Consider the following 27,256-nt stretch of genomic DNA (forward strand, 5'->3'; position numbering starts at 1 on the left):
ATAACCATCCCCACACCCCATTAAGGGTCCCTGTTGGTCATGAAACAAAATCATATTTAGATTTAGTTTCCCATTCTCCTGGACCCAACTGTAAAGCTAAAGGTAAAGGGACTCCTGACCATTAGGTCCAGTCGTGGTCGACTCTGGGGTTGTGGCGCTCATCTCGCTTTACTGGCTGAGGGAGCCGGCGTACAGCTTCCGGGTCACGTGGCCAGCATGACTAAGCCGCTTCTGGCAAACCAGAGCAGCGCACGGAAACACTGTTTACCTTTCCGCCGGAGTGGTACCTATTTATTTACTTGCACTGTGACGTGCTTTCGAACTGCTAGGTTGGCAGGAGCAGGGACCGAGTAACGGGAGCTCACCCCGTCGCGGGGATTCGAACCGCCGACCTTCTGATCGGCAAGTCCTAGGCTCTGTGGTTTAACCCACAGCACCACCCGCGTCCCTGGACCCAACTGTAACTATGCCTAATTACATGCAGCTCAAAAATGCAAATTCTTCCCCTTTCCCCTATCGCCTCCTGCAATCCCCTTGGGGCAGGGAGCAGCCCCTGGTACTCTGTAAATAATGCCACTGTTTCCTGCCCTGTCCCTGGTGAGCAGAGCGGACAGTCCTCCTCTGCACCAAAGGAAAAGGGAACCTCTGAAGGAAGCCTTTTTTCCAGTGCAGGCTGTGACCATCGTGGAGACCCTTCCCATCTCCCCCTGCTGAGATGTTTTGCGGGGGGGACAGACGGACAGGGGGAGACACTTTGGGGCAGAGCTTACTGGTCGATTCGTAGGGGCTGTGTACATTCTCCAAGTGGCACTGGAGCTGGAAGGGCGTAGAAAACTGCCGGTAACAATGCTGGCAGATGGTGTGGACGTCCACCTCACCGTTCTGCTGATCCAGCTCGACGTGGTGCTTCATGTGGTTCATAAACCTGGAGGGGTGGGGGAGAGGAGCAGACGTTTCTGTGGTTACTTCAAGCGGGGAAGAAATCTCTTCCGGCCTGTTTCCCCTTGCTGCTCACTAGAGGCAGCAGCTCCGAGTGCAAAGTGTGCATCTCTGAATATTGGTTGTTGGGGAGTGTTGGCATTGGGCTTGTGTCCTGCACGGGGGCTTCCCGGAAGAGGCACTCTGGCTTGCCATTGTGGGAAAGGGGATGCTGGAAGGAGATGGGTCCCCTTTGGCCTTTGCAAATCCTCAAACGGGACCCGAGCACAAGAGCCTTATTCCCTCCTGCAGTTCCCAGCATCTGGGATCCAGAAACATGACTGGCTCTGTCTGTGGAGACAGAGCATGGCCATCAAGGCTAGCGGCCAAACACAACAGATAAACCTCCTTAAACTGGGCTGGTTCTCTTTAAGACCAGAGTGGGGAGTCTGTGGCTCTCCAGCTGATGCTGGACAGCAAATGTCCCACCGCCCCCAGAATCTTCCGGAGGGCCACACCTCCTCCTCCGGCTGGCTTTGCCGCAGCCCTTTCTCCCTCCCCTCCCTGACAACGCTTCACCCATCGCCGTTTTACCGGATGTTGTTCTTGAGCCTCTTGGTGCAGTGTGGGCAGCGGAAGGACGTTGGCACCTTGGGGAAGTTGAGCAGCTGGTTCACCTTCCCGCCGTCCCGGCCGTAGTAGAAGTCATCCACCAGCATTATCAGCTTGCTCTGCGCCCCGTCGCCCGTGCCGTCGCTGTGCTCAGAGACTTTGGCTGGCGGCGAGAGGGCGGGGATGGGGGTGGAGGAGGGGGGCGAAGCGACGGCGGCTGCTTTCTCCGGGGAAGGGGGCTTGGGGGCTTGGATATTTGGTTCAGACTCCAGGGGCTTCCCTTTCTTCAGGAACTCCACCATTTCAGGGCAGCAGTACTGAGGAAAGAAGGAGGAGGTCCTTGAGTTAAGGTTAATATATGAATGAAAGAAGAGAGTTACTGGATCAGGCCAGCCCAGCATCCTGTTCTCACAGTGGCCAACCAGATGACTCTGGGAAACCTGTGAGAGGGATCTGAGTACAAGAGCACACTCCCGTCCGTTCCAGCAGCTAGTATTCGGAAGCATTCCTGCCTCCAACTGTGAATTTGCTTAAACAAAGGTCCTTTCAGTCCTGAATCTCACTGCCTATCAACTTTGCAGGGTGACATCACCACCGCCCCGCTCCCTGAGCTCCCAGTTTTTTTAGCAACAGCAATCGACCTGAGCTTCTGCTCTGGGCAGACACCATAGTCCTTTGACTTTATTCTCGGCTGCCAGCAGGGTGTAACGCTGCAATGGCCTTGATCTCATAATTCGGGAAGGGGGTTACTTACACACATATGGCCTCTTAAAGCTTCAGTGACTCTAAACTGGGCATTGCACCGGGGACAGACTTTCCGCCCGCTGTCCTGCAGGTCGAAGGCGGGGATGGGGGAGGAGCTGACTGTAATGGGAAGAAAAAAGGAGAAAAGGTCATGGCTAGCATCCAGAAGGCCTTCAACTACCTTTTTGGACTTCTCACTTGGGCTGGTCACATTTTTCCTTTCCTTTCCCCTGGATCTCCTTTCCCACCCTATGTAACAATGGAGGAAAGAGCTGTCCAGGCTGTGCTGTCAACGCTCCCATAGTGCACCCCTATCTCTTTCATGCGCACAGAAGCAGAATTGGGAGGGCATATTTGCATGGCACCACCCCCAGAGTGAGTGGGAGGAGTCACCCACGTAGTACCATCCTCCATCACTAGGGAATTCCCGTTTTCTGTGCAATGGGCCAAAGTGAAACTTGATGCTGTGGTTTGGGACCAAGTTACAGTCGGAAGCTGCCCAAGCCCAGGCTGCTGGCAGAGCTTACCTTTCTGCGACGAAGACTCCGAGATGCCTGCTCTCTGGGGGACATGGGCCGGGCTGTTGTTGGAGACCACAATGGGGCCCGAGCTCTGGCCGAGGGAAGGGACCGTGTTCAAGGTGTTCACCAGCTTTGCCACCTCGTTGCTGTTCTCCCCCGTCACCCCGGGCCTTTTCACCGTCACGAAACTTGCAATGCTCACTGTCAGGGAAACAAGCATTTTTAGTTGAAGAACAGGGAGATGGAGCAGAATGTTTTTATTACTGTTGTTAGATGGAGAAAGCAGGAGAGGGCTGGCAAGCTTTCAAGGTATGTTACAGGGCAGGCAAAGCAGTTAATAGAAAAACATTAACTATATTCCCTTTGGAAATATAGACCCCCGCAATTTCTGCGTTTTGGTAACAAAATGCAGGAAGTGCATTCCTTCCACACACACCCTTTCAAAAGAGATGAATAGGTAGACAGAGAATCTGCTTTGCATGCAGAAGGTCCCAGGTTCAAGCCTAGGCTGAGCTGGGAAAAGGACTCCCATCTGAAACCCAGGAGCACTGCTGCCAGTCAGTGTAGACAATTCTGAGATAGACGGAGCAAAGGTCTGACTTGATATAAAGCAGTATCCTAAGTTTCTTGGAATGAAAGACAGATAAAGGCTTGCAAGAGTGAGAGACGTATCCTGTAAGCGTGCTGGAAATGGCAGGGACAGGAAAGCCATGGTCTATCCCTTCCCTCTTGTAGACTGGATTTTAATATCACTTTATTTCCCTCCTTTGACTTGACAACTAAGGACTAGTAATAAGCAACTGGAGAACATGGAGCCCATTGGTCATCGGCCTTTGGATGGATTGACTTAAGTACCTTTTGTATATATGGAAGCGAGGTGTTATTAACAGGGATGTTGCAGGGACAATGTCAGAGAATGTACCATTTAATAAGCAGGAGCTACTGGGCTGGGGTGCCCCAGGTTCAAATCCCTGCTTACTGGGTGACCTTGGGCCCATCTTTTCTCAGCCTGAATGATCTCACAGGTTTCTTGTGTGAGGGATGAAATGGTGGCAGTGGGATCATGTATGCTATCCTGAGTTCTTCAGCGGAAGGTTTTCTTCTTCCCTCCCCATCCCTTTTTCCTTTTGTGCCATGCCTTTTCAGGCTGTAAACCTGAGAGGCAGGGATTGCAACATTTTTAAAAAAATTGTCACCTGTTCCAACTGAAGAGTAAATGCATAGATGCTTTGAATAATTAAAAAAAATGTAATTAACAAATAGTCTTGTAATGCACTGGTTAAAATTAATCATTAATCAACATGAGCTGTTTTTCTTATATTTGCATACTTTCACATTCTGCCCTTCCCTGGAGTAGAGCGGGAGTGTTTTTCCTTAGCCCACCTCCCAATCAGATGGACAAACGGTGAGCACTTGCTGTGCCATGAGCCCCACATAATGCAGGGGCCGCAGCAAAACCCAGGGGCCGCAATGTTTCCCAGCTCCTCCAGACAAATGAGGACCAAAGTAATACCAGTTTTTTCTTTTTCTTTCATTTTTAGTTTCCCTCTCCATGGGAAGTCTTACCTAATTTGGGGTTAGTAGCTTGAGTGGACTGCCCTGGCTGCTGTACAGTTAACTGTCCCAGTGCGGTTGGCTGTGCTGGAGTAGGAGTGGTGGTGGTGGAGGAGGTGCTGGGAGAGGACTTACTTTGCGGTTGGGCCTGGGACTGCGGTACTGTGCTCCGGATGGTAAGGGTGGCTGGAATGACCGTCGTGAACGTGTTGGAAGACGGCCGGACCGGCATGGCCGGACCAGGTCTCACCTGGGCCATTTGGGAGAAAACCTGAGGGACGCCGACTGCAGGCTTCACAAACTGGGTGCCTGGGGCTGCAAAGGAAAGGAGGGCACAGTTACCATCCCGTCGGTCCTCGAGACTCTCCTAAAACAAAACTATTAAGGAGGTGCCATTCCTCCAATGGATCTAATCAGCTTGCTCATTTCCATTAATTCCAGAAATTCTAATCAGTTCCAGGAGACTCTCCTGGAAAAATTATTACTGCTGTTATAAGGAAGTGCCCTTCCACTTATGGGGCAAATCAGTCAACTTGCCCATTTATCAAAACAAAAAAAAAATTTTTTTCTTTCCAGTAGCACCTTAAAGACCAACTAAGTTAGTTCTTGGTATGAGCTTTCGTGTGCATGCACACTTCGTCAGATACACTGAAACAGAAGTTGCCAGATCCTTCTATATAGTGAGAAGGTGGGGAGGGGTATTACTCAGAAGGGTGGTGGGAATGGGTGGTTGGCAGATAGCTGAGATGAGCCTGTTGACGGCTCTTAACGACTGCAATAGGTCTTACAGGAAAAAGCAAGGGGTGAGAAGGTGAAAAATGGCTTTGTCATGTATAATGAGATAAGAATCCAATGTCTTTGTTCAGACCAGGTCTCTCCATGGTTTTAAGTTTGGTAATGAGTTGCAATTCAGCAGCTTCTCTTTCCAGTCTATTTCTGAAATTCCTTTGTAGTAATACAGCTACTTTGAGATCTTGTATAGAATGTCCTGGGAGATTGAAGTGTTCTCCTACTGGTTTCTCTGTCTTGTGATTCTTGATGTCCGATTTATGTCCGTTTATTCTTTGGCGTAAGGTTTGGCCTGTTTGTCCAATATAGAGAGCTGAGGGACACTGTTGGCATTTGATGGCATATACAATGTTAGACGATGAGCAATTAAATAGTCCCGAGATGGTATGTGTGATGTTGTTGGGGCCAGTAATGGTGTTGTCCGGGTGTATGTGGCAGCAAAGTTGGCATCTGGGTTTATTGCAGGCTCTGGTGCCAGTGTCCGTGTTACGTCTGGTTGTAGTATTATTGTGGGTTAGGAGTTGTTTAAGATTGGGTGGCTGTCTGTAGGCAATGAAAGGTCTTCCTCCCAGAGCTTGAGAAAGAGAACTGTCATTGTCCAGGAGAGGTTGTAGATCTCTGAAAGAAAATCTACTGGAAAGAAAAAAATTTTTTTTTTGTTTTGACTATGGCAGACCAACACGGCTACCTATCTGTAACTTGCCCATTTATGCTAACTCAAGGCACTTTAGAGCCATCTCCATAAAGATGGAACAGGAAAGTCTCTCAATTTCTGACTGCGATTAACCAGGGTTTTTGGTGTGTGTGTGTTTTACCAAATACATCCATCCTGCAAACACATCACCCTCAATCCAATTAAACGTTACAGACACTAGTTGAGAGGTGGCCATACTTCATAGATCATTGCAATAGGAATCTAGGAAATATTAAGCTTGGAAGACATTTATTACCTGCCCTTCACCCTAAGGTCCAAGGGCGGGTTACAACACTAAAACACAATATTAAAAACAGTTTAAAACAACTTGCTCATATTTGCACAAATATGATTTGTACAATTCTCTAAAACAATTGCATATTGGGCTGTTGATGTTTGATAGATTTAAAAACGGATTTTAATGTTCTTATTTTTAATGTCTGTATGACACAAACTGCACAGGCTGAAACCAGGGGTGGGGGAAGATTGCCTGTGGTCCTCTAATTGCTGCTGCATCAAAACTCCCAGCAGTCCCAGCAATTAGAATGGCCATTGGGCAGGGATCAGGAGTTGGGAGTCCAGCAAAATTTGGAGGGCCACTGATGTTCCCCACCCATAATCCAAAAGTAGGCAGTCTTCCCTACCCCCAGCAGGGAAAATGCGCTCTCTCTTTTCTCTTGCTTTTAACAGAAGTACGCAGGAAAAAAACCCCTGCAGACTTTAAGCCATGGCTTCGGTCAGCCATGAATCCTGGTTTACCATGCAGTGCAAACTGGTTTTGTGGCTGAAACCTGGTGCGGCCCCCACTCTCCCTCCACCTCCTGCTACCCTCTTTCTACTTCTGTACTTTTTGTCCCGCCTTTGATAAGCCTGCCCTCGCGCTGCATTTTTTGTAAACCCAAATGAGGCAGAAAGATGCTAGATAAGCGAACCTCTAGGATTATATATATGAAGATAATATATTCATCACACTTTCTTTGGCTAAGGAGACACAGGTGCATAGGAGCTCTGTACCTTCAAAGGAGGCGGGGCTGGGACTGTGGAAGCCCCTCCCACTGAAGGTGACAGCAAAAACGTGAAGCTTTACACATAGCCCTGCCTCTGCAGCCCATACTCTGGTGCTGGAGGGAAATCTCCTGGGCCTCTTTCCTTCCCTTTTGACACCTACTGGCCCAGCAGCCTGACCCCTCCTCACTTTCACACTTCCAGCCTCTGCTTTACCTGGGACAAGGGTAATGGGCCGCACTGTCTGGCCTTGCTGTACATTTAGGACAATCCCAACCTGGTTCATCGCGTTCTGCACAGGCCGGACGTTTCGCACGGGGAAACCCTGCAACGTGCAAGCAAAAAGAAGTGGATTTAGCAGGCTTATCTCAACAGCAGGCCTGGGGGCAGACAATGAGGACTGCTGCATGCTGCAATTCCACAGGAACTAAGGGACCTGGGTAGGCTTGTCTAAACACAAACATTTTTAGCATTTAAATTAAATACAAATTGTACAAATAAATTAATAGTGCAGAATTTTTTTACATAGAATTGTTCAGTCTGGCACCGTATTATAGAGGTTTCTGAATTATTATAACATTGAGTAAAAAGCGTACACAGCTCTGGGGATGAGTGGATTCTCTTAACATTTCAGTCAGCTCCTTGATCAAGGTGTCACCCTGCTGGCCCAGTCAAAGTCTACCACGGAACACAGTGACAGGCCAATGGTACCATCCACCAGCTCCAAATGTGAAAAAGTAATAAATGAACTACACATCTGCATAAAAACAAACCAGGAATGTGCCAGGTACTCATAAAGAGTTATCAACAGAAGAAGAGCTCTGTCGGATCCTCAATGTGGCAACATACAGAGTGGTCCAAAAGTATACTGCTTTAGAATCCACTTTCTTTGTTCGTAACTCAAGTTCGCAGTCATCATTCACAATAGCAGTATAATAATCCTTTTATCTGACTCCACTATTCTTTCCAACTGCCAGCCTGAAATTTAACTGCCACTTTGTTGTGTGTCAGTGATGTGTACCCATATAATCTGTTGTGGTGAATTTCACTGATTCAACTGTATACCTACTTTGCGGCCACCCTGTACTTCCTGCAAGAGCCAATGAGATGCCTTTGGAAAACCCATAAGCTGGGCAAGAAGGGGGGGAGCATACCCTGTTGACTGCCCCCCCCCCAGCAACTGGTATCGAGACGTAGAAGCGGTGCTGCCCCTCCCTCACCTGAGTCGTGATGAAGATGGGTTGACTGGTCACCGGGGAATTGGTCACATGGTTGGCGTTCTGCATGACCTGCACAGGCCGGAGGACTGGTTGTGTCACCACTGTGCTGAGGCCAGAGCCTGGGTTCTGCGTGAGGATCAGAGGCTGCCCGCCTTGCTGAACGAGAGGAGTCCCAGCTGGACAAAAGAGAAGGGCAAGTGGGCAAAATCATCATTGTCACCTGCCCTACAACTTACAACTCTTGCGGGATCAGCTTTGTCACTTCAGGGCCAAACAGCGGCTTGGAGGACTGGTGGTGGAGTCAGATGCAAAATGGCGCTCCAGCAGGATGGAGCAAATTATCTACTGCATATACACTGGGATTCCCAATATTATTTGAGGGAAAATACAACTTCTTAAAGTGGCATCAAAGCATGAATGTGGCAAATGTGAAAGTGGGTCATTTACTTAATTGGCAGGATTGGTACTGGCCACAGAATCCCATTTTCCTTGGCAAAGTATTAGGGTGAGTGGGATATCTGAAGTGTGTGGCCTGCAGATCCTAACACTTGCCCCCAAACCAAGATCCCCCCATCCAAAGCCTCTCCCCTTACCGCTGTTGTTAGCAAAAAGCGTCACTAGTGTCTTCTTTGTGCTGTCGCTGTTGGGTCCTCCACTGCCGCTGACAGATGTGGAGGTTGTGAGGCCGCCACCAATGGATGCGTGAGCGACGATCGGCATTGGGGTGGCAACTGGCTGCACGCTCACCGAAACTGCCGGGAAGGAAATTCAAAATGGTTTACTGCCTGCAGGTACGGACAGAGAGAACATCCACATGGCTTAGCTCCTTGTGCAGAAACACTTAGTGACTGACTGACACCAGGAAGGCAGCTTCACTCTATTCCTTTCGGCACCTGCTAAAAAAACCATTTTTGTTTAGGCAAAGTCTATCTAGACATCTGGTATTTAGCTCATCAGTGATTTTAATTATTGTTTTAATGTTTTAAACAGTTCCCTTTAACTATTCTTACTGATAATTTCATTGTGATGAGGCTGCATTTTAATATTTTAATGTTTCAATATTTTAATTGTTGTATTTTAATCTTGTTTTTAAGTTGTATTCCTTCAACTTGTTTTTATTATTGCTTGTTAGCTGCCCTGAGCCCGGCCTTGGCTGGGGAGGGCGGGGTATAAATAAAAATTATTATTATTATTATTATTATCTTATTATTTCTGTAAACCACTTTGAGATTTTTTGCTCTTTCTTACAATGAAGCAGTACATAAATTTTGTGGGGGAAAATAAGTATCTGCCAACAATGAAAGGCTCTGGATCTGAAAACCAGTGCAGCAGCACTGGAAGGGAACTAACAGGATGGAATGGTCCTCCATACAATCAATCAATCAATCAATCAATCAATTTACTGAAAATAAAATAAAAATCCTTGCAGACAGAAAATCAGTATATGATGGAGCCTTATCTCACTCTACTACACTAGTTGTCTATATGCAAAGATTCCTTCTTTATTAGAGGAGAATCCAAACAGATGAATGAACCCCCACCTTCAGCATGAAGAGTGATCCTCCACTGAAAGTAAACAAACCAATAATCCCAGGGCAGAGAAAATTAGCATGTCATGGCTGAGAGTGAAAGGTGATAGCTTTCTACATGCAGGGACATATTTGGTTTCCTGTGTAGAAGCAGGCTGGGAATGTCCCTACCTGAAAGTCTGGAGAGCTGCCGCCAGTTGGCATAGATAATACTAGATGGACAAATGGTCTGGTATGGTATAGGGCAGCTTCCTATTGACCTCTCCAGAACCATGGGGATTGGAATATTGCTATTATTTTTAAGGGAAGGTCCACAGCCTGGTGGTGGGTCATCTGCTTTGCATGCAGAAAGTCCTAGGTTCAAACTTCGGCATGTTCAGGTAAGGCTTTGGAAAGACATATTGTCTGAAACTCTGGAGAACTGAAACAGTCAGTGTAGATGATGCTGAGCTAGATGGGCCCAAAGGTTTAGAGAATAGCTTCTCTCTCTGTCTCTCATAACCTTAGAACTTGGGGATATCCAATGAAGTTGAACACTGGAAGGCTCAGGACAGATAGAAGGTAAAGGTAAAGGGACCCCTGACCATGAGGTCCAGTCGTGACCGACTCTGGGGTTGCGGCACTCATCTCGCTTTATTGGCCGAGGGAGCCGGTGTACAGCTTCTGGGTCATGTGGCCAGCATGACTAAGCCGCTTCTGGCGAACCAGAGCAGCGCACGGAAACGCCATTTACCTTCCTGCTGGAACGGTACCTATTTATCTACTTGCACTTTGACGTGCTTTCGAACTGCTAGGTTGGCAGGAGCAGGGATCGAGCAACGGGAGCTCACCCCATTGCGGGGATTCGAACCGCCGACCTTCTGATCAGCAAGTCCTAGGCTCTGTGGTTTAACCAACAGCGCCACCCACGTCCCTCTCAGGATAGATAAAAGAAAGTATTTCTTCATGCAGTGCATAGACTATGGAACTCGATTCCACAGGAGGCAATGATAGCCACCAAGATGGATGGCTTTAAGAGAGGTCTGGACAAATTCTTGAAGGACAAGGACATCAATGGTTACCAGCCACAATGGCTAGGCTCTGCCTCCACAGGCAGAAGCAGCAATGCTTCTTGAATACCAGTTCCTGGAAGCCAGAGGAGGGGAGAAGACTCTTGTGTTTGAGTCTTGCTTACAGGTTTCCCACCGGAATCCAGCTAGGCACCGTGAGAACAGGCCATTGGCCTGATCCAGCAGGGTTGTTCTTATGTACCTGCAATCATATAGCTCAGAAAAAGATCGAACATCTCACCAGCAGCTTCTCAGAATCTAAGACCCAAGTCTCACATACCAATCTCAAATTGAAGCTATTCTTTATATCAGCCAGAAGGCAGGGAAGGAGCAAATCAGAACAGCCAGACAAGAAGACAAGCTATTAAATGTGCCAATCTGTTACACCCACAAGGATATTAATAGCTAGGGAAGGAATAATGGGGTTTTCCCCCCTGTGTCTTTGCATGTAAGACTAAAGAACAGAGACTGAATTCCATTGGTAAAGGGGTTGAAGATAAAACTACCAATATCATAGCATTCTTATACAACTCTATAGTGGAACCACACTGGGAAACAGTTCTGGTTAGTTACCACACCTCAAAAAGGATATTGTAGAGCCAGAAAAGGGCAAGCAAAATAACCAGGACTATGTGTGCAATACTGGACCAACTCTCTTTCCAGGAAAGGTTACAACATTTAAGGCGCTTTAAGTTGGGAAAAGGGGTGAATAAGGGACATGATAGAACTGCATAAAACAATACATGCTGTGGAGAAAGTGGATAAGGGTATGTTTTTCTTGCTATCTCATAATACTGAAACTCAGGGCTATCCAAGCAAGCTGAATTGGGGGAGATTAAGGAGAGACAAAAGGAACGACTTCTTCAAACAGTGCACAGTTTAACTGTGGAGTTCACAACCACAAGAAGGGGTGATGGCCACCAACTTAAGACAGCTTTAAAAGGGGACTGGCCAGATTCATGGAAGAATAATGCTATCAAAGGCCCGCTAACCACAACAGCTTTGTACAACTACCTTCCACTGCTGGGAGACAGGATGTCTTTGAATACCAAGTTATAAATGGGGAGAGGTGCTGTCACACACAGGTGTTGCTTGTGGGCTTCTCAAGGGCACCTGGCTATGATTATTATTTATTAACTGTGTGCATTACTCCCACCAAAGTCTTTAAGGTGACTTACAAGATACAAAATAGGAAATACAATTAAAAAATCCATAAATACAACCGCATAGGAATATCAACGGCCATTTTACAAAGCTGTGCGAAAAGGGTTCCCATAAACAACATTAAAATCTGTCAGCAGAAGAAAGATGATAACTCCCCAAACCCTAAAAACCACATCACTGTTGAAATTAATAGAACTGCTAACGTTTAGTGAAAAGCCAGGGAGATTACTTGCAGGAAGTATGGCCGGAGAAGAGTACTGGAACTCTCTGCTCCGCCAAGACTTGACAAGCCTTTTGCTAGTACAGTCATACCTCGGGTTGAATATGCTTCATGTTGAGCGTGTTCGAGTTGTGCTCCACAGCAACCCGGAAGTAACGGAGCGCATTACTTCTGGGTTTTGCCACTTGCGCATGCGCAGACGCTCAAAATGACGTCATGCGCAAAGCGGCGAAAAGCGACATGCACATGTGCAGACGTGCCGTCACTAGTTACATTTGCTTCTGTATGCGAACGGGGCTCTGGAACGGATCCCGTTCATATCCAGAGGTACCACTGTAATAAGGATAATTCTGGAAGGACCACAGCTTAGTGGCAGAACATCTGCTTTGCATGCAGAAGGTCCCAGGTTCAACCCCACCCCCTGGCATTGCCAGGTAGGGCTGGGAATGTCCTGTCTGAAACCCTGCGGAGCAACTAGAGTCAGCGTGGAGTCTGAGTTATACAGATCAATTCTGTCTGGGTATAAGGCAGCTGCCCATGTTTCTCTTATGAATCAATTGTCAAATTCCAGGAGACTCTTGTTCCATGCCCACCTGGAAGGGACATACATAAAGGCTCAATTCATGCATTGTGAAAATGGTGAGACACAGAAACAGAACCAAATGCAAGATTTCTTTTTTTTTTTTAAAGCATTTGGAAAATGAATGCTGCAGTACATCAGATTGGAAGGCAGATGAATTATTTAAACTGGGTATGGATGGCATACCACCCGAAATGAAAACTGCCAAGCAACGTGATGTAGAATTTGTGTATCATCTTACATGAGTTTTGTTTTGTTTTTTTAAAGAAGGAAAGGAAGAGGATCATTACCTGTAGCGGTTTTGTCAACCGAATTGTAATCTTCAACCACAGAGTCCTCGATCACATCGCTGATTTTCTGCCACGGCTCCAGCTCCTCCTCCTCACATTCCATAAATAGGTCTGTGTCCGCCATCCTGGGGGTGGGGGAGAAGAAAATAAAATTTCTCAATCTGTCTTTTGTGGGGAAATGAAGAGCTGAGGCCTAAGCCAGGAAAACATATGCTATCGGTCCAATGGAACGGTTCTCAAACTTCCTCCCCTCTGGGAACTCTCTCCACGTTCAATGAATGTAGGAGTCCTGCTGGATCATCTCAGTGGCCAACCAGATGCAAATAAGAAGTCCACATAAGGTGGACATGAGCACAAAGACACTCTTCCCTCCACACCCCGTTTCCAGCAACTGACAGGCACAATGCCTCTGACAGTAGTGGTTTCAGAATTCCTTATGCATTCTAGCGGCCCCCAATTCTTGATCATGCTGGGAAGTGCTCAACACCTGCCTAAGACTGGTCAAATACCAGCCCTGTCTGTGTACCGAGATTGTTGGAAGGATCTCTTCTCTGTATTCCACGACTGGGGGAATGTGGCTATGTGGTAGTGCATGGCAGGGCCTTCAGTGTGGTGGCTTCCCAAATGGGGACAGCCCTTCCCTTACAGGTAGAGCCATTTCCAAGAGCATTATCATTTCACCCAGGCATGTCAAGTTTTGTAAAGTTGATGGTTGTTTTAACCTGCTCTATTTTTCAATGGTATATTTCAGCATGTTGTTTATTATTTGTTTGTTTTTATCTGTGCCCCACCAGAGAACAGATGAGAGGACAGATTATAAATATTATTTAATAACTAAAGTAAAGAGGAAATATTGTCACATCTTCCACAAAGCCATGATGCTGAAAGTGTTTGAGGAATTGGCCCAATGCCTATTTAGAACAACTGCTAAACTGAAAGTTTAAAAACTGGCTTTGTGTTTTGTTTTTTTAAAAATACTTGCTGTTACTTTGTTTTGCTTCAGTCATTTAAATTGTAACTGTATGTTGGCTGTGATACATACTATCACACTTATATAGCTTTGAAAGAATTATTATTAGTACTTCATTTCATTAATATTACAACAAAATACCCATCAAACCAAATTATGACACTGTGGGAACTCTTTAACTCAGAGGTCAGCAACCTTTTTCAGCCATGGGCCGGTCCACCGTCCCTCAGACCGTGTGGTGGGCTGGACTATATTTTGGGGGGGAAATATGAACAAATTCCTATGCCCCACAAATAACACAGAGATGCATTTTAAATAAAAGGACACGTTCTACTCATGTAGAAACACACTGATTCTCGGACCGTTTGCAGGCCGGATTTAGAAGGCGATTGGGCCGCATCCGGCCCCCAGGCCTTAGGTTGCCTACCCCTGCTTTAACTAGTGCCAAGATAACATTTCTTCTATCTAGTTCTTATTTTCAACAAATGAGGAGTACAAAAAAGAAGAAATGTTCCTAAAACGACGCTTTGAAAGAGCGAAGGTGATCAAGGAAACACAAGGATTTCACTGCTTTTTTCCATCTACATCCAGTCTAACAGAAATTGTGACCGAGGTGTACTCCTTTAGCAATGAGATTGAGAAGTTTGACACTGAAGGAGGTACAAAATCTCTGGATATGTGCTGTTGGTGGACTATGAAAGTGAAAAAGGAACCGTGACTTCTTTCACCCGCCAAGCCCAGTATCATCTTCTGTTTACCCATCTAGCCGGGATGCTCTTAAGGTAGGGTGAGCACAAGTTCTAACAAGGGTCAACCAAGAACTGCAACTGGCCGCACTTACAATTTGACAAAAAATGAAACGTTGTGTTGCTACAAATGCTCTTTAAGAGAGTTTGGTGTGAAGGATAAATAATGGAAGAATAAATGTTTTCAGACCCGTTTCACGTGTAAGGTTTCCACCCCCACCCCCTATAATTTAGTCTGATATGCATTTTGTTGTAATGTTCATGAAATGAAGCACTAACACTAATTCTTTCAAAGCAATTCTATAACGCGGCAGCAAGCTATCACTCTACTTTAGAACGTGTTTTTAAAAGAAAAGCCTGACTAGCTTTTCAGATACCTTATAATTGCATAACTTTCTAAATGAATGCCTGAAGTAACTGATATTATAGTTTGAAGTCTTGTTTCTTCTGTTATATTTTACTCCAAGAAGACCTATTCACCCTAAATAGAACCCAGTAAGGCAGATACGTACAAAATATTTTTTCCAATGTGATCCCATTGAGAGCCCAAGATGAAATTTTGCAGGTAGGTCTTAGAAATATTAAATAATCAATACAATATTTTTTGAAAAAGTTTCATCATTAATTTTTAATCACTTTTTAATTTTTTAATTTTGTAACTTAAATCTAAAATTTAAAGTAAGTTCTTCTTTTGACATATCATATTAAAATCCCAAGAAGTTCTGAAGAGATTGGTGTTTTAGTTTTAACGTATCTCAATGCTGGGTTGAGCTTTTAAGATTTTTGTGTACTCCAACAAGGCCAAAATTGTCAAATTTTTTGACAATTTCAAACCCTCATAGCTCACAAACGGGATGAGATAAAAAGCTAAAATTTTAGATTTAAACTTTGTTTTGATCATTCAACAAGTGTACAAAATATTAAGAAAATTGGATGACAAGGTAAAAAAGTTGGATCACTTGATATGGAATGAACCAGCTGAGGTGCCACATCCAAAAAGGTGTTCTCATTGGTAGAGAGAGAAAGTGCCAAAGAAGAACCATCCCGTGAACTCTCTCTGCATTCAAAGCTTGCTGACATGGTTCAAAGTTATAAACGATTCACTGCAATTTTATTTTGCTTGTTTGAAGCAAAATTTCACAATACAGTACTGTAAACAGTTAACAGATTTGTTGGGGGTGGATTTTGTAATTAACACTAAAGCCTAAACCTATTGATAATTCAGTGTTATGTTGTTGTTGCTCTAATTTAATGCTTGAGAGTTATTTGTCTGGTTAAATGTCCAGCTTCTCCAAATGCTACAATTCTAACCACTCTAGAGGAGGCGACTTTATTATTATTACTTAATTCATACACCCTAAACAAAAAATTACATTCACAGGGCAGCTAAAAAATGTCCTCTTAAGGGACCAGTTTTGCCATACTTCTTGCTATTCTTCCATATATGTAGCATTACATTTGCAAAACAAAGTTGATGTTTACTGCCGGTTTTTTTGATCAAGCAGCTCAACTAGCTCTGCTCCAGCCATCCAGCCTCATCTGGCCCATATGCTGCTTGGCCAGATCTATGGCAATGCCATGATAGCAGCAGGCCTGAATGATGACCCCCTGGCCAACAGTGAACTGGCTGAACAAGCTCCTTGACAAAGCCCTGGAGAAGCACTGAGAGTCTGGACTCTCTAAGACTTCAAAGCTCAACAACTTTCGGGGTGTCCTAGTTCTTTGTTTCTGAAATATGGCAACCCTAGTAGTTTCAATTTTAATGGGTTGTCTGCAACCAAATTTTACCCAAAGTAGACCTACTGAAATCAATGGACCTAAGTTAGTCATGTCTATTAGTAATTTCAATGTGTCTACTACTCTACTGTTATATTATTTCAACAATTTGCATACCGCTTAATCGCGGTCCTCTCTAAGCAACGTGCAAGAGAATTTGAATGGACTGTTTCCATTTTAGCTGGTTGTGTTAGTTTGCATGATTCATTTTATTATTCCTATGTGCTTTTAACAAGCTTGAAACTAGCATGAAAGTCACTATTGCAGATGCTGCTTTGGTTGGAAAGGTGTTGTAGCAAGCAACTAAAAGTGAACAGAGACTTTTGCCGTTCGGCCTCCTGCCTTTCAACTCTTCAGATAACACTTCTTGGCTTAAATTCCACCTTCTTGTGGATGATTCCATTTCCTACCTCATTAAACTTTTACTCTCTGTCCATTGTGCTATTTGCCATCAACCTCTTGGTCACCTACTGAAGCCAACTCCCTTTGACTTCCCATCATGACTCATCCTCTTTTCCTCACAACCTCCGTGGGTCCTCTGTTACCAGGGTTTGCATCCAACTGAGGTCCATTCATTTCAGCAGGTCTGCTCTGAGCAGAAAGCTGGATGCTGCTCAAGCGATAGAGCTGTTTTCAAACCCCTTGGGTCCACATTGATCAAAGGCAGGGAGCCACAGGCCTGGAAACCAAATACAGTTCTCCAAGCCTCTCTGTCCAACCCTCGAGATTCTCTCCAGGCCACATACCTCCACCAGCCTTACTTCATAGCCTACTTGAATCTTTTTGCTTGGTTGGGATGTCCCATTGAACTCTGATAATTCTCTTGGTTGTCTGCATCAACATCTTTGAAGATTGAGAACAAATACAGCCTGGCATCAAGGTTCACTGGTCTACCTACAACCCCTGCACATTATTTTAAACCTCCAGAACTCTTCAAGAACTGCAAAGAGACAAATTCTAAGCAGGCCACTGTGTCCAGCCTCAAGCACAAATTTGTACCACTTCCACACACCAGTTCAACTAAGTAGAAATCTTCCCCATTTCTTCTTCCCTTCAGTTTTCCTCCCAAAGCCTTTGCTGTACATAATTTTGAGACCCTAAGGCTTCCCTGATTCAATCCAATTATTTAATCCAAGTGATAAATAATGCTAACATTTTGCTTTCTGCCACCTCACAGGCAGATGCTCATTCGCAAACATGGACCCAGAATGTGCTAAATATATCACAAGATATCTTTCCCCCCCCTTCTAAACCAGATTCGAACATATTAGAGATTTGTTCTATTAAAATAGACCTTTGTGGGCACTAAGTAATTAAGTTACCGTACTTAGTGTACTTAATTGATTAACAACCTGGCACAAATAATAATAAACGCAGACCACTTCCTTAACTTAAGCAGCCAAACCAGTTTTAAATTTTCTTACAACAAGGAAAGGAATCATTCCATTATTTTCAAACTGAGTGCCATGAAAAATGAAAACAGTGTTTATTATTTACATATACAGACCGGTTGTTGTCTGAGATCTCAAAGCAATTTACAATGGATAGATATGAGCACAGTAAAGTAAGTACAATAAAATCTTCCACCAAGTGATTTGTAAAACAAATATATAAACAATATCCATACATAAACACAATACTCACGTAAATGAAATCGGGGAGCACTACAAGGCAGCACAACGTAACATTTCAACCAGCTAAGACACATTGTCGTTACACCCACTCACTTGGTCCACTCACCTTCCATGCAACCACCATACTCCTCCACTACCTCAACCAACCACTCATACATAAAGCACTCATACTCAATATTATAATTACAATATTATAACCCACATACAAAGGGTATGATGGATGTACCCACTAACCAAGCCTTCACCAATCTGATGAAAACCTCCAGATCTGGATGGCTGTGGGTGATGGAAGTTATAGTTCAAAACAGAGGATAGCACACTGGTGAGGTTTCTGCTCATCTATACCCCTTGAAGGATGGAGGCCATGGAGTGTTGATCAAAGTGGACTGGACAAATCCATTGAGTAGCCTATCAATGTATACTAGCCTTGGTGGCTATGCTTTGCCTCAACAGCTGGAGACAGCGATGCTTCCAAATACCAGTTGCTAGAAAACCAAAGAGGGGGAGAGGGTTCTTGAGCTCAGATCCCTCTTGCAGGTTTCCCACAGGCATCTGGTTGGCTACTGTGAGAACAGGATCCTGGACTAAATGGGATGCTGGCCTGATCCAGCAGACTCTTAATGTGTTCTTAATCCCACTCTGCTAATATAGGTGGGCGCTATGGCCCTGAATGAGGAAGGACACACAGGCTGACTCAGTTCACCTTACAACTGTCATGGGGGGATATTAGGGGGGGTATCCCTGAAGCATCTAACGCTGACTGACGCTCCCTTGTTCCTTTCACATCAACGCTATTAGGTGAAGCTCATTAACTGCGTTTCCATTTTATTTTCCAACCAGCAGCATCAAACCCTGTGCGCCACTGTTAGTAAGTCATACAAAATGAACAGAGTTAATAAGCCCACGTAATATAAGTCCCCAAGTGTTACAACGCTCCGTGCACCCCCCCCCCCAGGAAAAAGAATGGCTGAAAAATTGCTGAGGAAAATGAGAGGCTAAAACCATCGTACTCATATTTAGGTTATTGATTTGGTCCTGAACTTTTTTTAAAAAGCTATTTAAAAAGCCTGTGTGAAATTACATTGTAATGATTGCAACTGGAATAAACACATATTATTCCGCTCCTTGCTACCACACACACACACACACACACACACACACACTTCCCATTTGACTAATTTTAAAATTTAAGTCCCCTTGGGACAGGCACCTCGCCTTTTATCTAGAAAGAAATGCATATTCTTCCTGTAGTTACTCTTCTCCTGCTTCTGTTGCCTCTTCCACCACGGTTGGCCCCAGTGGTTGGAATGGTTGGGAATTTGCTGGGGGCCCACACTGGTGGAGCATATGTGTGTGTGTGTGTGTGTGTGTGTGTGTGTGTGTGTGTGAGAATAGCAACAGCACCTCCCCGCAAGACCTGCTCCTCTCCACCACTGCAACCTCCTTGCTTGTTTATCAGCCTCTTCACTCTGGTCCAGAAAGTGTTAGTGGTGAGAAAGTGGATCAGAAATGACACTCTCAGGTATCTTATTCGTTCTCTGCTTGTCAAGCAAGCAGCTCTGTTGCCATGAAGAGGAAGAGAAGGAGATGGTGATGATGGTGGAGAGGAGGTAGATTTGCTGAGGGGAGGAGGTTCTCTGAAACCTGGAGCCAACACTATCTCCCACGTTAAATTTCACACTGGACCTCTTGTACATCATAAAGCATCATGCACATTGACAATGCTACCAGCAAGTAAATACCCAGAGACTGCTACGGTGTCACCTCTCTCAGAAACCCAGTGCACTCAACAGCCAGTATTTAACCGAGACCTCACAACACCCACGCAGGTTGGCAAGGATACACACTTGATCAACAGTAACAGAAGAATGCGGGGAGGATGCGCAGGGACCGTGCTCCAATAAGAAGCAACTCAGGAGCAGCCAGCCAGTCTGTCTAGGAAACTGGTCTTCCTCTTCCAACCAGGAGCACATAGTGCCAACCTGCTTTTAGCATATTAAAAGTCAGGATGATGAAAACATATTATGCCTGGGTGAAACACAGTGAGTGGCTTGTTTACTGACGGTTGTTATCAAGGGGTACCACGGCCATAACCACAGAGTTAACGGCTGTGGATATTTTGACAGAAAAGCAGTATGTAAAAGATACAAAGTGTGTAAAAACCCTAGATGTTGCAAGGCAGCCTGAGAACAGTGGAAAGAAGGAATTTGTTTACAGAAAAGGTGGCTAAAGCTTTGGCTCTCCCAGGAGTTGTTGGACTCCATCAGTCCCCACCTAGGATGGCCAGCCACTGGTCAGGGAGGATGAGAACTTGAGACTAGAGATATTTGGAGGGCCCACAGGCACCTGCATTACAGCAGTCACCAAAGCTTTCAGACCTTTAACCCTAACACACAACATAGGACCAATCTGCTTCATAAAAAAAAAACCTGCACACACTCATTATATTATTATTATTATTATTATTATTATTACTCCCCCCTGCTTTTCTCTCTACTTCCTGCCTTTTTTCAATATTTCCCCTTCTCTTAAAAAAATTCCAAGAAGAAAAGAAAGATAGCAATGCCACATTTGTGCATTCTAGTCCATTGGCTGAAATCCAGCAATTAATTAGACCAGGGCTGGGAAAACTTTGCCCCCCCCCCCAGATGTTGTTTGGCTCAAACTTTCATCAGCCCTAACCACCATGGCCAATAATCAGATACAGTGGGAACTGTAGTTCAGTAACATCTGGAGAGCCACAGGTTACCCATCCCTGAAACAGAATCAGGCTTACAATTCCAGAGGGCTGACCACATTTTGTAAGAATAAAAAACCAAGGATCCAGTGGCACCTGAAAGATTATCACGTTTCTCATGCTATAAGGTTTCTTGGGCTAGAGACCACTTTTCCAAATCTGACCACGTGGCCTGTGGTCCTCTGAAGTGACAGTCTTTTAAGACGCCACAGGACTCAGCTGTTTGAAGCTATGGGGTGGTTAAATGGGGAGCTTATTTTTAGCAGAAAAAGAAGAAAGGAAGGTATTGTCCTGGGACTGGCCAGCGTGTGTGTGTGGAATTTCCAGGCTGCCCATCACTGACAAATTTGGTTATAGTGCTCCCAAAATCAATTAACTGATGGTTAAATTTATTGCCTACTCTTCACCAGCAGGTCCCAGGGTGTGGTTCCAACAATTACAAATGGCACCTAGGAACATGTAAGATTTCCCCCCTTACTCCAGCAGCAACTTGGAATATTGAAGGTGTACATGGTTTTCCCAGTAGTGATGTATGGAAGTGAAAGCTGGACCATAAAGGCTGATCGCCAAAGAATTGATGCTTTTGAATTCTGGTGCTGGAGGAGACTCTTGAGAGTCCCATGGACTGCAAGAAGATCAAACCTATCCATTCTGAAGGAAATCAGCCCTGAGTGCTCACTGGAAGGACAGATCCTGAAGCTGAGCTCCAATACTTTGGCCACCTCATGAGAAGAGATGACTCCCTGGAAAAGACCCTGATGCTGGGAAAGACGGAGGGCGCAAGGAGAAGGCGACAACAGAGGACGAGATGGCTGGATAATGTTCTCGAAGCTACTAACATGAGTTTAACCAAACTGCGGGAGGCAGTGGAAGACAGAAGTGCCTGGCTTGCTCTGGTCCAGGGGGTCACAAAGAGGCGGACACGACTAAACAACTAAACAACAACAACAACATGGCACAGAAAGCTGCCTTATATTGAATCAGATCCTTGATTCAACTAGCTCAGTACTGTCCACACTGACTGGCAGTGGCTCTCATGGAAGTGCAGGGAGTTGAACCCGGGACCTTTTACATGCAAACTATGTGCTCTAAAACAGAGCTGTGGTCCTTGCCTCAAAACTAAAGCAGGATTCCAGTCCTCATGATTCTGAATGATCGGCTGATTTGAACAGGGGCATAGGAAGCTGCCATACTGAGTCAGACAGTATTATCTGCACTGACTGGAAGCAGTTCTCCCAAGATTTTAGGCAGGAGTTCTTCACAGCCCTAGGTGGAGATGCTGGGGATTGGACCCAGTATCTCCTGCATGCAAAGCAGTTGCTCTACCACTGAGCTGCAGTTCCTCCCCTCACATTTTCATCAACACATTATTATTATTTTTTAAAAGGGTATGTTAATAATGTCATACTGGCCAGAGGGATTGAGGCTGGATGATTCTGGAATGCAACAAACCAGCCCTAGATCCAATTTCTTCTGACGCATTTTTCAGGCCAAAGAGTCTACGACTTCCTCAAAGTACTGTTAAGAGAAGAGAAGCTTTCCAACTCAAAAGGTCCATTTTCCTAGCAGGAGATTCTGATTCAACAAGAAGCATGGCACCTGGGAGAACTCCTGGGAAGAGGTGGGTAGAAGACACAGTCACCTGACAGACAGCAGAACTGGTTTAAAACACACACTCAAAGGTTAGTCTTGAAGGAACTGACAAGATACTACACATTGTTCAATTACATGCATGTTTACAGAGAAATTCAGTCAGAGGATTCTGCAGAGGTCAGACCTAGGGTCACGCACTATTCAAAATCCACATTAATTACATAAACTAGGGATAGATAACCCCTTCATGGATCACTGCTTTGCCGTGGTGAAGGGGCTTGAATAACTCAGAGAAGCTATGAACTATGCCGAGCAGGGCACCCAAGATGAACAGGTCATAGTGGAAAGTTTTGACCAAACGTGATCCACCTGGAGGAGGAACCGGCAAGCCACTCCAGTATCCCTACCAAGAAAACTCCATGGACAAAGACAACTCCCTGGAAGAGACCCTGATGTTGGGAAAGATGGAGGGCACAAGGAGAAGGGGACGACAGAGGACGAGGTGGTTGGATAGTGTTCTCGAAGCTACCAGCATGAGTTTGACCAAAATGTGGGAGGCAGTGGAAGACAGAAGTGCCTGGCGTGCTCTGGTTTAGTCGGACACGACTAAACAACAACAACAGGGATAGAGACTTTTTCAGCTTGAGCCGCGCATTCACTTTCAGGCAAGCTTTTGAAGGTGACATGTCTGCAGTGGGCAGGGCCAGAGGGTAAAATGAGAGGAGCAACTAATACCAATTTCACCTATATACGGTAAGTTAGTTTCTGCACACACTCACACACCATTCTGTATCCTCTATCCAGACCAGCAAGAGGCATTATCAGACTTCAACAACACATTCCAGCCAGGCAAAAGCACTGGGGGTGTAAAGCAGGGCTACTGAGGGGGGTTGCCTGGGAAGCAGGGTGTATACTCTCAAGAAGGGTTATGAGGGCCAGAGAGAGAGGACTGGGGGGCCACTTTCACCTCCTGTGCTTGAGGTTCCGCGCCCCTGACATATACGCTTATGAAAATGAGACAAAAGTAGGAGGACGTGCAACCATTTCTGAGGAAAAATTCAAAATGACCTGAAACGAAGGAGAAATCAAGATGCAATTGAATGGAAGTAGAAGTTAAGTGTAAGTGTTACACAGAAGGTTATTGAATACATTAACTTCATGATGGGGCAAAACTCACTAGCTACTCGCACTTCGAAAGGAAGATTCAGGAATTACAGTACGACAAAATGGACATGAGATAAGCCAACAATAGGTTGCTATGATACAGAAGAATGTTGCATCAATGAAATATCACAGCCAAGATTCTGGAAGCAATGGAACTGGTCTATTTTGGACCAGTGAAGCATCTCTTGGGCAACCCAAAGAAGTTGGAAAATAAGGAGATAGTCTGAGGAAAGTCTGAAGATACGGGGTGTATTTAGCATAGATTAAGGAAGATAAACAGGACTTACTGCTCGTGTTTTCAGACAGAATGGATAGATAAGATAGATAGATAGATAGATAGATAGATAGATAAAACTGAAGAAAGTGAATGGTTGGTCACCCTTCAAAGGATGTTCAAATCCCAGCTTAGTGAAGAAATTCACTGGGTGATGTTGGGTTACTCTCAGTCTTTATCTCTTTACAGGGTTGTTGTGAACACTAAGTAGGTAAACTCTGTGCACACTCTCCTAAGCACATTGGGAAATGGTATATTAAAAATGTGTCAAAATTAAATGCTGACTAATTTAAGTGACAGTTCAGAGCATGGTATATTAGAACCAGCCAACCAATTCAACAGTTTATTTATTTATTTATTCATTTGTTGTTGTTATTGTTAAACAACGTGGCAGAGTCCTACCTAGACAATACCATCCTACTTTGAAGAAGAGAGTGTCCTTCTTCCTCATGGAAGTAGGATTGCCAGCTTTTGAAAGAGCCCATGAATCTACAACCTCAGTAGCAGTTTGAGCTGCAGATAGCAGCAAGTACATTAACACTCATCTCAATGAGTTTCCTATGCACAGAGTGCTTTGTTTGTTTGTTTTTTTTAAAAAATACAGCCTTGACATTGAAAACTCCGCTGAACATGTAGATAATTTAATCCATTATGGTGCCCATGCTGGTGTCTGATATTACAATAGGAACAAGTGCTAGAGAAACAGTGATATATGGCAATAAAATAAAAACACCCTTCTTAAAGGACTACAGTATTTTGTTCTAGGCACATAAAGGCAGGAGCACTGAGAGAGTGTGCCCTAAATTTATGCAAACTATTATCCTAAATTTATCACCAAACTATTTTTCTTATAGACCTGGGTGGACTGCTTGGATTTTTTACCCCCAGACCTTGTAACTAACTAAGGATGCCCAAATCCTGTGTTTTTAAGACTCCTGAACTCACTTATTAGGGAACAAATCCCACTGAATACAGTAGGATTTACTTCAAAAGGAAAACTCTTAGGAGCCTTCTAGTATATCAAAACTGGGGAAGTTCGTCACCTTTCCACAGCAGGGCTTACACATCACAATCAAGTTAAAAGGTACCACCTTTTCAACTGTTTGACACTTTACAAAATCCCTACACAGCAGACAATCCCTTCACAGAATTTGCCACCATGTATACAGGTGCCAATTTGCACTGTGATCTGTGAGCTATAAGTTTATACCACCTGCCATGAATTCACAGGATGCCCTAACAGCAACAAATATGTCTGTCTCAATGCCCACCTGTAATTTGGAGTTAAGAAAAATGGGCCAACTTACTGTCTTGTTATATAAGCACATGAAGATAATGGCATGGTTCACACTTAACTAGGTTTAAGCCACAGTTTAACAAGCGATGAGTTGTCCCACAGACAATCAAAGAAGCCATGGCTTTTCTCCAGCGTTTGGTTTGTTTCCCAGCTGCTTTTGCTTAGTGCCTTTGTGGGTTACTGAGCATCTGAGGATGGGGTGGCCAAACAAACCATTATTATTATTTATTAAATTTATATGCTGTATTTCATCAAAAGATCTTAGGGGCGATTCATAGAGAATTAACACATAATACCCAAGATGTGGTTAAAGCAAACCAAGTTTTGCAAGCCAACAACAAACCAGGGTTTCAGATCACTGCCTGTTGGGCAGTAAACAAACCAGTTAAGCAACTGGCCTTTGCATGCAACACTAAGCCATGGTTTAATAAACCATAGTTTAAGCGCGCAAGGGCCCTGCAAAGGCCTGTCTAACCCAGCATGCTATTCATGCAGGGGTCAACCGGATGCGTCTGGAAAGCCCACACACTGGACCTGGGCACAGTAATAATACAGTCATACCTTGGGTTACAGCCACTTCAGGTTGCGTTTTTTTGGGTTATGCACCCGCCAAAAAGGGACGTGGGTGGCGCTGTGGCTTCAACCACAGAGCCTAGGACTTGCTCATCAGAAGGTCAGCGGTTTGAATCCCCGCAACGGGGTGAGCTCCCGTTGCTCAGTCCCTGCTCCTGCCAACCTAGCAGTTCGAAAGCACGTCAAAGTGCAAGTAGATGAATAGGTACCGCTCTGGCGGGAAGGTAAACGGCGTTTCCGTGCGCTGCTCTGGTTCACCAGAAGCGGCTTAGTCATGCTGGCCACATGACCCGGAAGCTGTCCGCCGGCTCCCTCGGCCAGTAAAACGAGATGAGCACTGCAACCCCAGTCGGCCATGACTGGACCCAATGGTCAGGGGTCCCTTTACCTTTACCTTTACCTTTACGGGCCAAAACCCAGAAGTAACGGAATGGGTTACTTCTGGGTTTTGGCAGTCGCGCATGTGCAGAAGCGCTAAACCCGCACGTGCGCAGATACGCCACTGCGGGTTGCGAACGCGCATCGCGCACGGATCACGGATCACGTTCGCACCCCGAGCGTCCACTGTACCTTTATTGTCATTGTACAACCTGTGTACAATGAAATTAAACAACAGCACTCTTCCCACTTGCGATTCCCGGCATATGGTACAAAGAGGCATACTGCTTCTGACAGTGGAGAAGACAGCCATCATGCCTTGTAGCCACTGATATCCTAATCTCCCATGCTCATGCCATTTATTAAACCAGGCCACTGTATACAAATGTGACATATCCCTGAAGCCATAAAGGTGTCAACCCACCAGCTTCCTTGCAGAGTTGGGAAACGGAGGCTTTCCTACCTATGTTGCGCGGACGATCATTATGTTATAATGCACAGAAGAAAAATTAATGGGAAGCTCACCTGTAGCTCCTAGCCCAACAGCTGATCGTAAGCAAAGGGAAAGGGGGAAGCCCCGGCCGCAACTGTCACATGGCCGCAAACTCCCTGCACAAGAAGACTTTGGCAGTGAACAAAAACAGCCCTCGGCATGAATTAGTATGGAAAGGGTGGGTTCCCCCCCTGCAACTCTCACAGAACTCACATCGGCAACGGCAAATGCGGAATTCTATTTAATGCAGAATAAAAGGAGCCGTGTTGCCTCGAGGTGGTTGACATGACAACAAAGTCAGGTCAAGGGATGAAGCTTCCTTTCTTAATTCTGATGGGGGGGAAATGGAGGGGGTTGTCAGAATATTAAAAGCCCCCCCCCCAAGCAAGCATATTCTTATATTCTATTATAATTATGTGTGTATGTGAGGGGGAGGGAAGCGATTTCTGAAGCATCTCCCTTACTCTTTTTTCCCCCCCACCCTCAAAGTGAGGGAAATTCAAAACCAGCTAGTTCCCACTCCAGAGGACCCCAACGAAATATCATTATTCCTCCCAGTATGAATTTAAAAACCACCTTAGAAAGCCCAACACCTCATGCTTTAGTGGGGGGGGGGGAGAAAAATAATCCCTTTGCCCAACATGGCCGCCCACCCAGCAACTGAGTTGCAGCTTGGGAAGGATGGGTGCATTAGATTAATATATTAATAAATTTGTACTATATATATATGTG

General features: G+C 45.1%; 1 protein-coding gene across 3 annotated transcripts in view; it reads right to left on the minus strand.

Moving 5' to 3' along the window:
- Positions 1 to 27,256, minus strand: part of POGZ (pogo transposable element derived with ZNF domain) — a 38,742-nt gene that overhangs the window by 10,509 nt on the left and 977 nt on the right. Inside the window, exons 1-10 of one of the 3 annotated variants that reach the window (XM_083590959.1) lie at positions 26,557 to 26,640; positions 12,890 to 13,014; positions 8,651 to 8,809; positions 8,058 to 8,233; positions 7,054 to 7,162; positions 4,362 to 4,664; positions 2,802 to 2,996; positions 2,285 to 2,394; positions 1,513 to 1,847; positions 771 to 925 (exon numbers count right to left, since the gene is read on the minus strand). In XM_083590959.1, the coding sequence (XP_083447085.1) occupies positions 771 to 925; positions 1,513 to 1,847; positions 2,285 to 2,394; positions 2,802 to 2,996; positions 4,362 to 4,664; positions 7,054 to 7,162; positions 8,058 to 8,233; positions 8,651 to 8,809; positions 12,890 to 13,013 (1,666 nt within the window). In that variant the 5' untranslated portion in view covers position 13,014; positions 26,557 to 26,640. Of the gene's footprint in view, positions 1 to 770; positions 926 to 1,512; positions 1,848 to 2,284; positions 2,395 to 2,801; positions 2,997 to 4,361; positions 4,665 to 7,053; positions 7,163 to 8,057; positions 8,234 to 8,650; positions 8,810 to 12,889; positions 13,015 to 26,556; positions 26,641 to 27,256 lie in introns of those variants that run through there. The other 2 variants (XM_083590960.1, XM_083590958.1) reach the window with 2 other exon arrangements.

Source organism: Podarcis filfolensis (assembly GCF_964270895.1).
Source record: "Podarcis filfolensis genome assembly, chromosome: 16".
NCBI classification, from domain to species: Eukaryota; Metazoa; Chordata; class Lepidosauria; order Squamata; family Lacertidae; genus Podarcis; species Podarcis filfolensis.